A 15,240-nucleotide genomic window follows, 5' to 3' on the forward strand; every position below is an offset into this window, starting at 1 on the left:
TTTTTGCTTTTTGAAAAATTGAATAATAACAAAGAGAAAAATATATTTTTATATCAAATTATAAGCACCCACCACTCCTCATCATGCTCATGCATGCATGCTCCTTCCACCTGGATCCGCACATGAAATCAGTTGAAACTAAAATGTTTTGGTGTATAAAAAAATCAGCTGAAAATAGGCGATATTTGTTGGAGATGTAATTGTACATGTCAAATAGAATTAATACGTTTATCTAATACTAATAGATTACATTATAATTTCAAATTTATCAAATATTCTTGATTAATCAAAAAAGTCGTAAGATTGCAGGTATGCATGTTGAAAAAGAAAAATAAGAAAAAAAATTCTGCACCCACTACCCTATCATTCGTATGCGGTCTCTCTCTCTCTCTCTTTTTTTAAAGTATGCAAATATAGCACTTTCTTTCCGGAATTTAGCATTCCCCTTGCATGGTTCTTTTGCTATTTCGACCGTATCTTTTCCGGTGTTAATTTTTTCTATCCTAATCCTTCCGAAAATTTATATAGAAATTGCTGTATTGGAGGGCTTTCAAACAAAATAACTGGCGTCTTTATGCTAAAATGGAGAGAAAAGGTTTGAATATACTTTGAATATAATAAAAATTGAATTATTTATGTATGTGTATGAAACATCATTGGTAAGCGTGCAGACACGCCGCAGTCGTTCATTTTCTGGTGTTAGCATATTGCATTGTGTAATATAGAGATAATTGGTTTACTTAATGGTTTATGATAACCCATCCCATCATTTTTAATAGTATTCTTTAAGCAAACGTGCCTCGAAAATACCAATGGAAAGTACTCCGTAGTTTAGTAGGTAATCATTGGAAATCACTGTAATTAACAAATTTACAGTGCTTTAGTCCTTGCTTTTTTTTTCTTTTTTGTTTAAAAAAAAGGGCTAAAAATGCAAGGGGCAAACTTTCATTCTCTGATCTTGATGTAATCAAAGATTCCTTCGACACTAACTTCCGCTTTTATATTGTGATGAGAAAGAGGAATGTAGGATTAGTCTTGATAATGTATCATATCCCAAAGTAAAGTTTTTAACTTGACTTGATTTATCAATCTCACTATATATTTATTTTTTCATTTTTGTTTCTAGATAAGCAGCCAAACCGAACAGAAAAAGCTTTAGAACCCTCAACAACCAACTCAGAAAACACAGTTTCTGGGTAATTGTATTCTCGTAAAATCCACCTCTTATATTAACCATCAATGCTGTTCTTCGTAATATAATTTTCTTTTAATTCTCCTTTATGGTCGCATTTCTAATGCAAACAAAAACCAAATAGTATTGAAATCTTCCTTCTATCTTTTGTTTATTTATTGATTTTATTTCTTGTATCAGTGATGAAGCAAAAGAAGAAGTTGATCTAGGTTCATCATCTGGAGAAAAGGTTTGTTTGTTTGAAATTACCGTATTCAAACTGAATTTTACAAAAAAATCATCAATGCTGGTAACATTCAATGGAGACAATTTTTCAGAATAAAGTGTAACTTAATTGTAAGGAAGTTTAAGAGATAGGAATTTTTAATTTCTTATTGACTCAGAGATACCTGGTACTTTATAGTCAAATGAGAAAATGTTGAGATATGTAGGATAAGAAAAGTTACATCTCCCTTTTAACTGAGATTTTATTTCATTTGAATTCCTATAAATAGCTGCATTGCATTTGAAAATGTATCTTAATATGAAATGAGATTTGTCTACTCAAAGCTCTGAAATTGTAAACAATGGTTATAGCATATTATGTAATTTGACCTTTGACAGGTGACCCCTGTAACAGTGGAGAAATGTAACACTGTGGATCCAGCATCCATTCATGACCATGATACAGAGGGTGTCAGTCTTCTCTTAGGTAGAGTACTTTTAAATGCAGTTTTGAATATAAAAGTGCATACAGTGAATTTCCTTATTTAAAAAAAATGTCCTTTGCTGATCTAGTTTGAGAGAATTTTAAGGAAGAACATATTGTAATGTGAAATGTCATTGAGTTTTTTTCCTCTTGTATATTAAAATAAAAAAGTGGGCATGATCAATGTTGTAGAATGTGTTTTAGAAATGTATTTTCCTCTGTTCTACAGGTATGAGAGACAGCATTATTGCTAGTGAAGAGAAGGCAAATTTAGAGAAAAACAAACTAAAGAGAGGTGGGGGTGCTTTAAATGAGCATGAGTATTTTTCACCAACAAAACAAGTGAGGAAGACCCTGGACACAGAAGAAGCTTCAACCAGTGATGAGGACATAGACCAGGAAGACAAGACACCTAATGAAGAAGTTAGCTCTAATAACCAGGATGTAAATTGTGTTATAGACCATGTGGATGAAACTGCCAATAAAGAGGAAGAGGAAGTTGCCAAAGTGGTGCGCACTGAAGAAGTTACGACAGTGGATGAGGACAGCCATGAACCAGTGTACAAGTGTGCATTTTGTGACCAGTTCCACACCAAGTCCGAGCTGAAGAAACACATTCAGAAGCATGTTGGGGACAAGCCCTATCACTGTGACCACTGCTCCAAGACTTTCAGTGGGCGGGGACCACTTCAGAGCCACCTGCGTATCCACAACCGTTCGACGGCCGTCAAGTGCACTGTCTGTAATGAGGCTGTGCGAGACAAGAGTGCGCTGTCAGCTCATATGAAGATTCACATCACCAATCCTCCTTATAAATGCTGGTTCTGTAGTCAAACCTTTATCAAGAATGAACACCTTCAAAATCACCTCAGGATACATGCAGGTACAAATCATGAACCAAAAACTAAAGACTAGCTATAAAATATGATCATGCAAAGGTTTTAATTCATTATCCTTCTGCAATGATTAATTGTAACCGTAAATATAAACAGTAGTTTACAGTAGATGTTTGAATACAGCCTACAGTAAATCTTTTAAACCAAGGTTCTACTATAAATAGCCTTTTGCTAAATTTCATGCAAGTTTTTAAAAGATTTTCTTATCAAAGATAACAAGATTGTAACACAGGGAATTATTTTTCAGGGGAAAAACCTTACAAGTGTGAGGAATGTGGGAAGTCGTTCAGCTACTCCTCTAATTACAAAGTTCATGTTCGACTCCACACTGGGGACCGGCCCTACAAGTGTGGGGTGTGTGATGAAACCTTCCGACAACTGCACTCCCTCAAAGCTCATCAGAGCAAACACACAGGAGAAAAGGTAGGGATTAACCAAACTGCAAATTATTTGGCTTCATTTTTTTTTTACATTGTCTCTCTGCATTAAAAACAGTGAGCAAAATAAAAACAATATACTCATACTTTCTTTAGAAAGTGCAGGTATAATAACATCCAATGCAAGATTTCTGCTTTATATTAACTATTTGCCCTGATATAAATAACTTATGTAAGAAAAATGTTAAGTCTCTTTAATTTGAAACTTAGTAAACTGATATTTTTGCTATTCTGTGAGAAAAAAAGTTTGATTTTAGCAATGAAATAAACAGAACCCATGTTTGTGATTACAGCCTTACAGGTGTGGTATCTGTGACAAACAGTTCCTCCACAAAAGAAGCCTGCAGTTTCATCTCCGCATTCACTCGGCCGATTGTGAAATCGAGAAAATGCATGCAGAGGATATTCCAGGTCGATGTGATGCTTGTAAAACCCTATTCACTGCCAAAATGGACCTGCTCCGTCGGATAAAAATCAACTCTGGGGAGCGGCCTTATGGATGTAGGGAATGTGGAGAGTGCTTTCTGGAGGCGGATGCCCTTAAATCTCATTTCAGACAACATGCCAAAGAGAGTACTAAAGGATGCCTGATTTGTGGAAAAGGGGATGAAGGAGTCACTCCTAAGAATGCATACTTAGACATACATAAACATATGAAAACAATGAGGCTTCAGTTAAGAGGTTTCAAAAGAGGTTTCAAAAGAGAAGTTTCTCTGATGAAAAAGGAGATTGGCATGATGAAGAAATCAGATGAAGACAGTAATGAGGAGGAGTGTGTTTCCCCGGAGATCAAGTTTGATGAGGAAAATGAATTGAGAGAAGAGAAACTGGACCATCAAATCATTTCACATGAGGAGGTGGTAAATTGAAAGTAGGACTAATTGTATCAAAGTTGTATATATTTTACTTGTAGTTATTGTTAGATATTTTATAAATTCCACTTATCTTTTCGAAGGGAAGATTCTTTTCATAACTGCATTAGAACAGGCATTTATTAACACTGAACAATAGTAATGAACATGCAAGGGAATTACATTTAGTTTAATGAAAGGCAACAGAAATGCATTCAACTTGTTTTTGAGCTTTAATTGATTCTCTTGTACATGTATCTTGTTTTGAAAGGTTGATTAAATAATATCATATGGCAAAGACATACATTGATCTCTTCATAAAAATTTTTTTCCCACAATTTGAAGAAAAAAAACCCATTTTATAGGCATGTGCAAAGTAATCAAGCTTTTAACATTTATGAACAGTACTGGTTGATCATTCCTGATAATTGACATACATTTTCATCAGTGGAAAAAATTCAGTGTAATATATTTATTGTATATTGCATATATAACAGTACATGCACCAGAACATATACCATCAGCCCCAACAAAATACAGGGTGTCAATACATTTATACATGTAGTAAACATGACATTTATCCTGATTGAATAAAATGTATTGATTATTGAAAACAATGTTTAAACCAACTTACTTGAATTCGATTTATATATTTATGTATGTAAATTATTGACTATTAACCTGTAAAGAAGATAACAAATGATAGTGCTAAAGATAAATATTTTGTAGATTTTACATACTAGTACTTACATATAATGTGTATTTGGTGTATTTTCAATGTTATTCTCTGCAATACAAAATGCATTGAAATAATCAATATACCGTATATTCTGGTTTTCTGTTACAATGATTCTCTGTTATAATCCAATAACAAACAGAAGTGTTGAACTTCCTTTGAATTATTAGGACTTCAATCTGTAGAGTTTAGTTTTCTCTGCATGTCTTACATCTAAAACGAGGACATACAATATGTACATGGCTGTTATTATAAAATTTTCATTATTGTTAACACATGAAATTAATTTGAAAGGGATAAATATATGCATTGGTTTTCTTTCTTTTAATTGGTTTGCTGTTTTATGACATAAATCAGATTCTTGTATAATCATTCTTTGCTTTATGCATGCATGTTTAGTGATAGAATGTAACGTTACAAGAAATAAATTGTTTCAAATTCTCCTAGTCTTTTGGTATTTGATTTGGTCCTATTTTATGATTTGTGTTGGTGGCCCCAAAGCCTAAAAGCCAATCATTGCTTAGTTCTGGTAATGAGATTATACTGTGACCCCTTCAGGCCCTTGACCTGCAAAGATACATGTTAAGGTAAAAGTTTGTTTTGGATTTATTAATGAAGTATTTTACATGTACTGTATGTATCCAGGATAAGTTAACTCATCTTTTTTTGCGAAAGACCAACAGGTGCTTGTGTCCTAATCATCAATAAGTACAATATTATGTATTGGATTCATGCTATATTCAGCATACTGTGGAATCATTAGATTTAGTGGTGGCTCAATTTTCGTGGAATTCGTGGGTATCTCTCATCCACGAATTAACATTCTCCACGAATTAATAAATTAGTGTTATAAAGTCATTTTTCCTTTTGTTGGTATAGGAGAATACACGAAATTAGTTATTACGTTCCCACGAACCAGTAAAATTTAAGCAATCCACGAAAATTGGCCCCCACGAATTTCAATGATTCCACAGTATATCATTCTTTAAAATTCTGCCTTTACACTTATTACATGTACCATGTACATATATACATATTCATGAGAACGACCCAAGCACCCTTGGAAATACATCTCACTCCTCCTCAAGTTTTCCCAAATGATAATCCCAGTGCAACATACTGCACTAGTTATTTATATTATGTTGTTAGTTATCAATAAGCTCAGTTTTTAAATTTTCCAAACAATAACTGTCTGAACAAAAGAGAATGCAAAATATATGTATGAACAATAAAATTAAATTGAAAAAGTTTGTATTGACTAACTAAAGCTACAAAACATTTTAGAATAAATCTTTACACTGTATGTATGTTGGGAAAAGAATCCATGTTTTAATCAACACAAATATCGACCTACACAGTATATGTATATCCTCAGGTACCATAGTTTGTACACATATATGGAATACATGTACATGTATAAGCATACAAAGAATCAATAACTACAGAATGCCTTTTTAAGTATTTTACTGAATGGAAGACCATCAAGTCTGAATAAAATAGTACATAGGAAATACAAAAGAGACTTAATGATAAATTGTAGAATGCAAAACAAGAAATAAGATGCACCAATAATGACCAATTATTAATTTGATATTTCATACAGAAATAAATCTATAAGTCAGAGTTTATCTCTTACAATATCAAATCTTTATCTAAACATTCACTAAATATTGCTTTGACAACTACTTCCAACAGATGAATAAAATTGAATATTGCCATATTAATTAACAAAATTAACTTGCTATTAAACACATACGTATAGCATATATTCAAGGTATGAATATAAATTATCAGATTGTTATAGAAAGATATACATGTAAATTATGCATAAATTCTTCAAAGAGATGCCATGACATTTATCAACTAAAATGCAGCACTGTAGACTTGGATATTATAATACAGTAAATGTTCATCATGCACAATAGGGTAACAACAAAGAGAAACAGTTACTGCTGTCAGAACAGACAGTTCAAAGTATTTACTAAATACATAATCCCGTGTACATCTATATTAGAAAGCCCTTTGGCTTTTTAAGATCTGGGCCTAGAAATGTAAAATGTCAAAATCAAATAGATTTCAACCATTTACTCTATTGATATATGCTTTCCATAAACAGCAGAGGATGATGCCATTTGTTGGAAAGAGTCTAATACTCTCCTAAAACTTTAATACAGACACTGCATGCTGTTGACTATTTTATTTGTTAGCTACTCTTTAATTAAGAAAGATGACACTGAAAAAACATTTCTAAATTTCTGATACATTAATTCTATTTTCCTTAGCCCCCCCCCCCCCCCCCCCCCCAAAAAAAATAAATAAATAAAAAAGGTAAGAAAAGTGTAGAGATTACCAAATGAATAATAGTCAATTAATGGTGACATCAAATATATTTATCAATATCTGGGTTTGTTTTTGGAATCATTGAAGATTTCACATACTGTATTGCATTACAGGCTGGATTGATCGACGATGTTGAAAATGAAGTACTGCCTAATTTTACTTAGTTTGAACAGTTACTTATATCAAACAGAGAATTAAATTTATTGGATGATGAAAATAAGAAAGACCAATCAAATTAGAGAACCAATGAAAAACGAAAGACTTTACTCAGCTAACTCAATCCAGTTGCGCAGTGTAACTGGCGGTTATTTAAAATTTAAGACTGTGTTTAACAAAAACGGATAATGAAATAGATAAAACGAATAAATACATATAGAAATATGTTTGATACTGTCACACATAGATCTAAAATTTATGTTCCCTGATACCACTTATTGTTAAAGCTAAACATACAATTAATGGTAATTGATCCAGAAGCCAGAGATGAATCAAATGTCCCTTTACATGTATATGTTTGCCTACAGAATAAACTGATGTACAAACAATAAGCATCAGAGTTTATTATACTTATGGCTAGTCAGCTTATTCCTTCTTAAGATTTCAACATATATATTTGAGGATTTTATTTATCTATGGCATATATCCTATCCCTTGGGTGTCTGAGTCTTACTAAACTCAGGAGTGGGCAAACAAAGAATCTATTTGAATGTGGCCTTGTTCAAAATTTATAGTAAAAATCGATTTGTAGTGGGTCAAATTAACAATGAACACATACATTAGTATATTTGTCTTAAAATTTACAAATGGATTTCCTATTGTATTTTACTAATTAAAATACATTGTGTATAAAAAAGATAATAAGTTATCAATGGCACACAATTACAACCTCTTAAAAAGAAATCACATTAATGTATACATGTAGGCTACATGTACATACTTTAACAATTCTTAAGGTTATAAACTCTTCCCAATTGTGAATCACTGAATATGAACTTACACTTCCATCTATATCTCCTCATTCATACAGCAGAATTTTACCAACTTTCACTCATAGTTCATCCCTCTCCTGTGCCTTCTTTCTCCGTTCCTCAGACAATATGATCCGCTCCTTACTTTTCTTTGGTTTAGATGGCATCTCCATTTCCTCTTCCTCCTCCTCACTACCTGTATCTTCATCTTCCTCATCATCATCTTCAGACTCTTCCTCCTTCTTCTTTCCTTTATCCCTCTTCTTCTTCTCCATCTTCTTTTTCCTCTTTTCCTCCTTTTCTTTCTCAGCTTGCTGTATGCAGTAGCCAGACATGACCTGTTCTGCCGCTCGGATGCCGGACATGTAGGCACCATGGGCTGTGTTCATGTGCTCTGTGATTGTGTACTCCCCTGCAAAGTACAGTCCTGGGCATCTGGGCTCTGACAAGATCTCCAAGTCTTCTGAAGTTGTCCCTAAAAAGTAATCGCATAACTATTTAAATCCTCTATTTTTTTTATCACAACATAGCCCAATCTTCATTCAATATAAATCTCATGCAAAATAAGGAATCTGCAGTATCAAAGAACTATTTTTTTTCCTTTTCCACTCACCCACTTTTGGATATGAGTTGACCCCCATTGTATTCTCATCTCCCTGCCAAGCAGACCTCTTTAGTTGTTTAATGGTTCTATCCTGTACTTTTGTCCCAAAGAATTTCTCCAAAACTGCTTTCACTGAAAATTTATTCTGTGTTTAGATCAAAGTTATTGAGAACTCTTAGATAAGTTACGTAACTCATCATCTTACGTAGAGTAAGTCATGCTGTGAACTTTTCTATGAATCTTTACATATTTAAAAAACAAAAAAAAATTAACTTTAAAACTAAGTGTGACTATACATGTAGAATAACACCAGGTAATATTGTATGTATAGCTTTTTTAATTTGAAATATTTTCAACGCGGGCATGTTAAGGCTTCCCGATTGATTTTACATTCTCAGGGAATGTATATTAACGTTAAAAGTGAATGGTATATCAAACCAGTATAAAACCACATGTTTCCTTTACATAGATGCTGCCGTTAATGCTAGACGTACAGAATTCATTCATATTAAAAACCAGTATCAAATAATCGGCAGTTTTAAAGCTTCAGTTAAAGTAAAAGACTATATATAAACTATTGGTTTGGAGACTCTCCCTGCTATGTGTAAACAACTGAATGAAGAAATTTTAATGCATGTAAAAACTATAGCTTGGCGCAGGTGATAGATCAACACAATTTTAGAATATTTCACGTAACATTGGTAGAGAATATAAGTACCAATGTGAATCGTGCTTGGGAAACCTACGGATTTACCCCAATTTTTTGTAAATCGCTTTTGACAAGTAAAAATGTGCATTATTTTGATGATTTTGTGGAATGTTTCAACAAATTCTTCCTTAAAAGAAATATCTATTTCAAGCCCAAGCAAAAACTTCAAAGTATATGACATAACAAAGGAATTTTTTAAAAAATATTTATGAATTAATGTCATCAATCACCTGCGCCAATGCGATGTAAATAAATCATTTTCAATATCAGGATTCGCCCGTCACATGATTACAAAGTACATATGCAACACAAAAATGCAACAAATATAATGTTTAACATCGTTGTCAATAAATGTAACACAGATTTTAAGAAATACTCCCTGTCTGACAAAGTATTTTTGCGATGATTAAAAAAATATCATTTTCCAGTCGTATTTTAGCACCGGGACGCCTTAACATTGCTGCGAATAATTAAGTTAATATGTAGAAAAGTTCCCTACCTTTGACTTTCACTTCATCATCACTCCAGCTCTCAAAGGTTTTTGCGATAGGTCCAACAATACTGCCCATCAGAATGGGCTTGTTGACAAGTTGGTGGAGGTTGAACCAGGTCTGCAGAAGCCCAGCCTCTTCTTCACTCTCTGCTGGCCTCGTGAAGACCCCAACATCGGTGGGCCAGAATGCCTCATCAAACTCCACCAAAACTTTGTTCGAGTAAGATATTCCTATGGGAGGGAAAAAAAACAAAAAACTTGTGGTAATGATATTTATTAACAAGTGTTTGGAAAGTACACTAATTCATATTGCAAAGGCAAAGCCAAATTATGTCCTAAATAATACAATGTTTGAACTCCTGATCAGTTCCAAACTTCGTTGAAAAGGAACCTGATTTGTAGTTTAACTCTATGAAGCTAACTGGCAAGTTTCAAAGTTGATTTTTGGTGTTTTAAATTTGAAAGTTATCACAACTTTAAACAAAAGTAGTGTATTGTAAAACAGTATGTACTTCAATTCATTTTTTTGGTAAAATAAAAACCACACCACAAAATCTTAACCAATATTTTACCTAATTTGTTCCGAACTATGTCATGCCATTTCTGAGGCATATTGGCTACTGAACTTGAACTATTCTTTTGTGGCTCCCCAAACACAATTTCTCCCTTCCGCAGAATTCCCAATGGAACAGCCACAATCACAATGTCTGCTTCATGTTGCTGTCGGTCAAATGTTCGAATTTTGTACTTATTTGTTTTCTTGTCAAAGGTAATTTGTCGAACGATGGCCTGTAGTTCAATAACTATTGGAAACTCTGCATCAATGCCGCTGACAATGCTGAAAATATATATCAATTAAAACTTAACCTCTGTAATACATTTACTAGTACTTGTAATTTCAAATTTCAACTGGCAAATTCAAATCTAATACAACTTATCAATACTGTTATTGTACATAATGATATAAAGTAATGCTTTCAGCACTTTTGACTCCTGAGCACTATAATTACTGTATGTGGATTTGTAATAGGTGACTCCTAACTAGGATTCGATCTCATACCTTCCAAGATTTATAACAGAGTATAATTTCATGATTGTCACACAATTTGTTTGTTATACATCACCAATCCTTGCCTAGAGAATTAAGAACATGAGCAGATCAAGATATCAATTCAGCAATTACTGTTTACAGGGTTATTTTAGTCCAGTGTAATTTTCGCCCTTCTACACTTGCAAAGAGTTTCGCCTCGTCCTGATTTCGCCCATACAGAGTTGTGTTTAAAGAAAGATGATTTGAAATAATTGAATTTGTCTTAAATTCGCCCGCTGACAATGAAGGTAAAAGAAGCTAAAGTAAAACAGGTGCAAATATTTCCCTGTATACAGTACAAAATGAGTTTGAAATTAAGACTGTATCGGTGATGCCGCACCCATCAATAATTTGGTCAAAGCCATCCACCACCACTTTGTCCCAGCCAAAGTCCTTCTTTGGATTGAACATGTATGTAGACGAGTCTTTGTCTGATAAGACATAATGAGAAGATAACAGCCCTGCCAAAACTGTCTTGTCAACATCAGTCTTAAAGAGAGGTAACTCTTCCTTGATTGCTTCAGGTAGTGGGCGATCATTTCCATTTCTTTTGGCCTTCTCCACTGCCATTTGAACCACCTAGAGTATAAAAAAGAGCTACATAATAAAATAAAAGATCCAAGTAGTTAGCCAAATGTAATTGCGATAATTTATACTATTCATAAGTACCGGTAAAGCCAATTCACAATTTAATATATATTTCCTCCCTACTACTTTCAAGTGTGTTTATTGATGTATATATGATTTAAATAGAAAAACCTACTTTGGAGAATAAAATTAATATTCTTTAATTTGTGAAATTAAGAGATTTAACTTGAAATTAACACATTATACTAGTACCGTTAATAACTCAGAAAATATGTGTTTGGTTTCCTCTGCAGTATAAACTTTGTTCAGGCCTGGAGCATGGAGCTGTAAAGAACCAGTGGACTCCACTGCAATTTCCAGAGTTTTTGTAAGCTCCAAGAGAGGGTTATTGGGGACACCAGAGTTCAGAAAACTAGACCCCAAATCTCCATCTACGCCTGTTGTGAAAAAATGTTTCCTCCATGAAATGTCTTAAAAAATACAATCAAGCAGGACAATTATTGGTCAATTTAACAGCTGTTTAAGAAATGGACATGTCATTGAATTCATTCATTTTACTGTCTATGTTGATGTAAATGCCACTTCTACTAACAAACAAATAAGGTATCTTTTAATATTCACTAAACTATATACGTACCTTTACCATACTTTTATGAATTTGTATCAATTCTTATGAAAGTTTTAAATGATTCTCAAGCAATTTTCCGAACCAAAACTCTACAAGGGTGATATAATGGCAGATTAGGACATAATATATCCCCCCCCCCCCCCCCAGTATACGTACATACTGGTACTGGTAACAAAAAGTCCAATATTCTATGTACTTTTTCTCTAAATGGCTACCATAGCTTTTTAAGTTGTCATGGTTCACAGATAGGGAAGAAAATGAATGAATTAATGCAGTGTATAAAGCAGTTTCTTATTTCACCATAAGTCCATTACCTCTGACACCGTATTCCCTTTTCGTGTAGACACGCCCACCGTATCTCTCCTTGCGTGCCTCCAGGACTTTCACAGAGAATTTGTCCGGTGAATTGCTGAGCTTTCTTGCTGCAGCCATTCCTGCTAGTCCCCCACCTACAACAACTACATCTTTAGGTGTCTCCAAACCAGGGCTCACTTTAACTGCGGGTGTGGCCGACGTTTTTGCTAAATTGACGAGCCCCAAGAAAAGCACGTGTAAAACCATACAAGTGCTCATCTTTCAAGTTGATTAGTGGAACGCCCTGATGAAGAATGAAGGACTGCATATAGTTAACATAACATTAAGTATAAAATCAGTTTTTTTAATTATATAAATTACTTGGACAATAATGGAAAGTTGACAACACTCAACACTTTCAACCAAGTCCGTTATTTTAGTGGACAATATGCAATATATGTGCAATATATATATATATCGGTATACAATTGTTTTAAAAAGTTCTTCAACTGAACAGCTGAAGAGTGCATTGTTTCAAAATAAATATCTCTGAAACCAAGATGTGTTTGTAAACGCATTACTGTAAAAATCTTAAATCAGCTGATCAGTCCGAATTTTCTAGGTTGCAAACTACAGCAAATACATATAATCCTATTTTAAAAGCTTTGTGAAGTTAAAAATATTTTCATGCGGACGTTTTACATTAACTTTTGACTTGATACAGTATATTGAGTATTTGGTGTTATAGAACAGCTAGGTTACACATTTATAGCTCTAACCTGTGAACGTTCAGAAATATCGGTGAACACGGAAGTATCATAGTATGCTCAACTTTCAATCTCCCGCGTTAAAGAGTGTCGGCGTGGAGGTGAGAAAATCATCTTTCACGTTTAGACAGGTTGCGCATAGTGTGTATACACACCATTCCTTTTCTTGAAATTTCGAATAATGTCTATATACAAATATTTCCTCTACATTATGATATTGTCAAAAAATTACTAAAATATTGCAACAGATTAGAAAATTTAGTAACAGACTTTCCTCTATTAAAAGATGCATTTCTATGTAGTAAAGAACTTCGATCATTTCGCCCAAAATACAAAAAACAACTTGGTATTCCTCTATGAAAAAGCTGCTAAACAAAAAAACATTATGACATATTCTAAAAAGGACTTTGTTACTTCTTTAAAACAATCTCAGACTAAAAAATATTTGATGGATTGGCAATACTCAAATGAAACACATAATTTGTATTTCCTAGTCAAATATTGGTTTTTGTAACTTTTCAATCATTTGATAAACTATTTCAAATTTGTATGTACATTTGTATTTTGACATATTTATGTATGGTGTTTAACATAAATATATAGAAGACACTGTATTGAATGTATAGAAACATACATATATATATATATATATATATATATACTAATTAAATGTTCATGTCTGTCCTAGCTCTTTCAATCATCCAACTCTTTCCCTCTTGTATACATGTATGTTTATTGAATGTTGTATGTGTACATTGGATGTTGTATGTACAGTCTTCATGTTGCCCCTTGAGGGCCCTTAATCGGTTAATAAAGAAATTGAATTGAATTGAATTAAATATTATATGGGTCTTGAATTTTACTAGATAGATACACCCGTACACCATCCCAAATTAAATATTTTTTTTTTTACATGCAAGCACAAAAGAACTACAGAATTTAACAGCAAAGTATATGTACATCCCATTCCCAAAACCAAAGTTCCTAATCTGCGTGTTTTTGAAAGGGGGGGGGGGTGTTGAAATCCTAAACATTTCTTAATTACAATTTATTAACGTCCAAATTTTTTTGGTGGTGGGAGGGGGATGGTGGTCTAATGTCTATTTTTCACACCGCGGGCCCTTCTAGATCTGCAGATACTGAGTAGACATGCACTACACAGGCACGTAGCATCATTTTTGAAAGTGGGTTGGGGGGGGGGGGGGGGACAGACTCATCTAAAAAATCTTGACAAGCAAAAGAAAAAAAAGGAAAAGGTTTCTTTCCAAAATCCTGAAAATCCTAATCCGGGTGGGGGGGGGGGGGGTAGTATATACCCCTTACCTTCAATTACCTGTTTATTTCCTTATTTTCCATTCAATAATAATTTTTACATGGTCCCATAAAAGTGGGGGGGGGGGGGGGGGGGGGAACTCCATGTAAATTCAATTTTGTGTATGTAAATTTAAGAAAAATCTTTGCTCCGCAAAAAGTAGGGGGGCAGCCCCCCCCCCCCCGACCCCCGTCCCCAGATGCTACGTGCCTGCTACATACAGTGAGTTCATCATCTCACTGGACAGGTAGCCGAACCGGGAAGCGGACTTTCGACTCATTACATGTTGTAAAATATTACAAAAATACCCCCTTTTTGTCATTTTCATTACATGATGTAAAATATTATAATCAAAATACTGAAGAACAGTCGGGAGTTGAATTTATTGATTATTATCAATTTTAAAATCAACGATATGGTATGCAAATTTTTATAATATGAATTCTCGAACTTTTCCGACAAGACTTTCGAGAAAACCCCACATGAATCATGTTGTATAATATTTAAAGATAGAATTAATTCCATCAAACTGTGTATCAGTAATTGAAATGTTTCTAAAAATTGTACACGTCTGGATCCAAGCAATATTGAACTCTAGTCTCGTTCAACCAGACGCTCGGCTGTCTCCGTTAATCTTCGACTACCAA

The 15,240-nt window shown here is 33.7% G+C and overlaps 2 protein-coding genes across 2 annotated transcripts; one reads left to right on the forward strand and one right to left on the reverse strand.

The window, feature by feature from the left end:
• Nucleotides 1-461: 461 nt before the first annotated feature.
• On the forward strand, nucleotides 462-5,241 carry LOC128185131 (zinc finger protein ZFP2-like). The gene is made up of 7 exons (XM_052854808.1): nucleotides 462-595; nucleotides 1,127-1,196; nucleotides 1,373-1,421; nucleotides 1,796-1,883; nucleotides 2,110-2,763; nucleotides 3,024-3,199; nucleotides 3,507-5,241. Exons 1-7 carry the CDS (start codon nucleotides 583-585, stop codon nucleotides 4,080-4,082), a joined length of 1,626 nt encoding a protein of 541 aa, XP_052710768.1. The 5' UTR covers nucleotides 462-582; the 3' UTR covers nucleotides 4,083-5,241.
• Nucleotides 5,242-7,090: 1,849 nt separating this feature from the next.
• Nucleotides 7,091-12,815, reverse strand: LOC128161486 (uncharacterized). Its single transcript, XM_052824777.1, has 7 exons — nucleotides 12,535-12,815; nucleotides 11,845-12,029; nucleotides 11,345-11,583; nucleotides 10,487-10,752; nucleotides 9,921-10,145; nucleotides 8,722-8,844; nucleotides 7,091-8,583 (listed from the first exon to the last, which is right to left on the reverse strand). Exons 1-7 carry the CDS (start codon nucleotides 12,791-12,793, stop codon nucleotides 8,189-8,191), a joined length of 1,692 nt encoding a protein of 563 aa, XP_052680737.1. The 5' UTR covers nucleotides 12,794-12,815; the 3' UTR covers nucleotides 7,091-8,188.
• Nucleotides 12,816-15,240: the final 2,425 nt, after the last annotated feature.

The sequence above is a fragment of the Crassostrea angulata genome, chromosome 1 (assembly GCF_025612915.1).
Source record: "Crassostrea angulata isolate pt1a10 chromosome 1, ASM2561291v2, whole genome shotgun sequence".
In the NCBI taxonomy this organism is placed as follows: domain Eukaryota; kingdom Metazoa; phylum Mollusca; class Bivalvia; order Ostreida; family Ostreidae; genus Magallana; species Magallana angulata.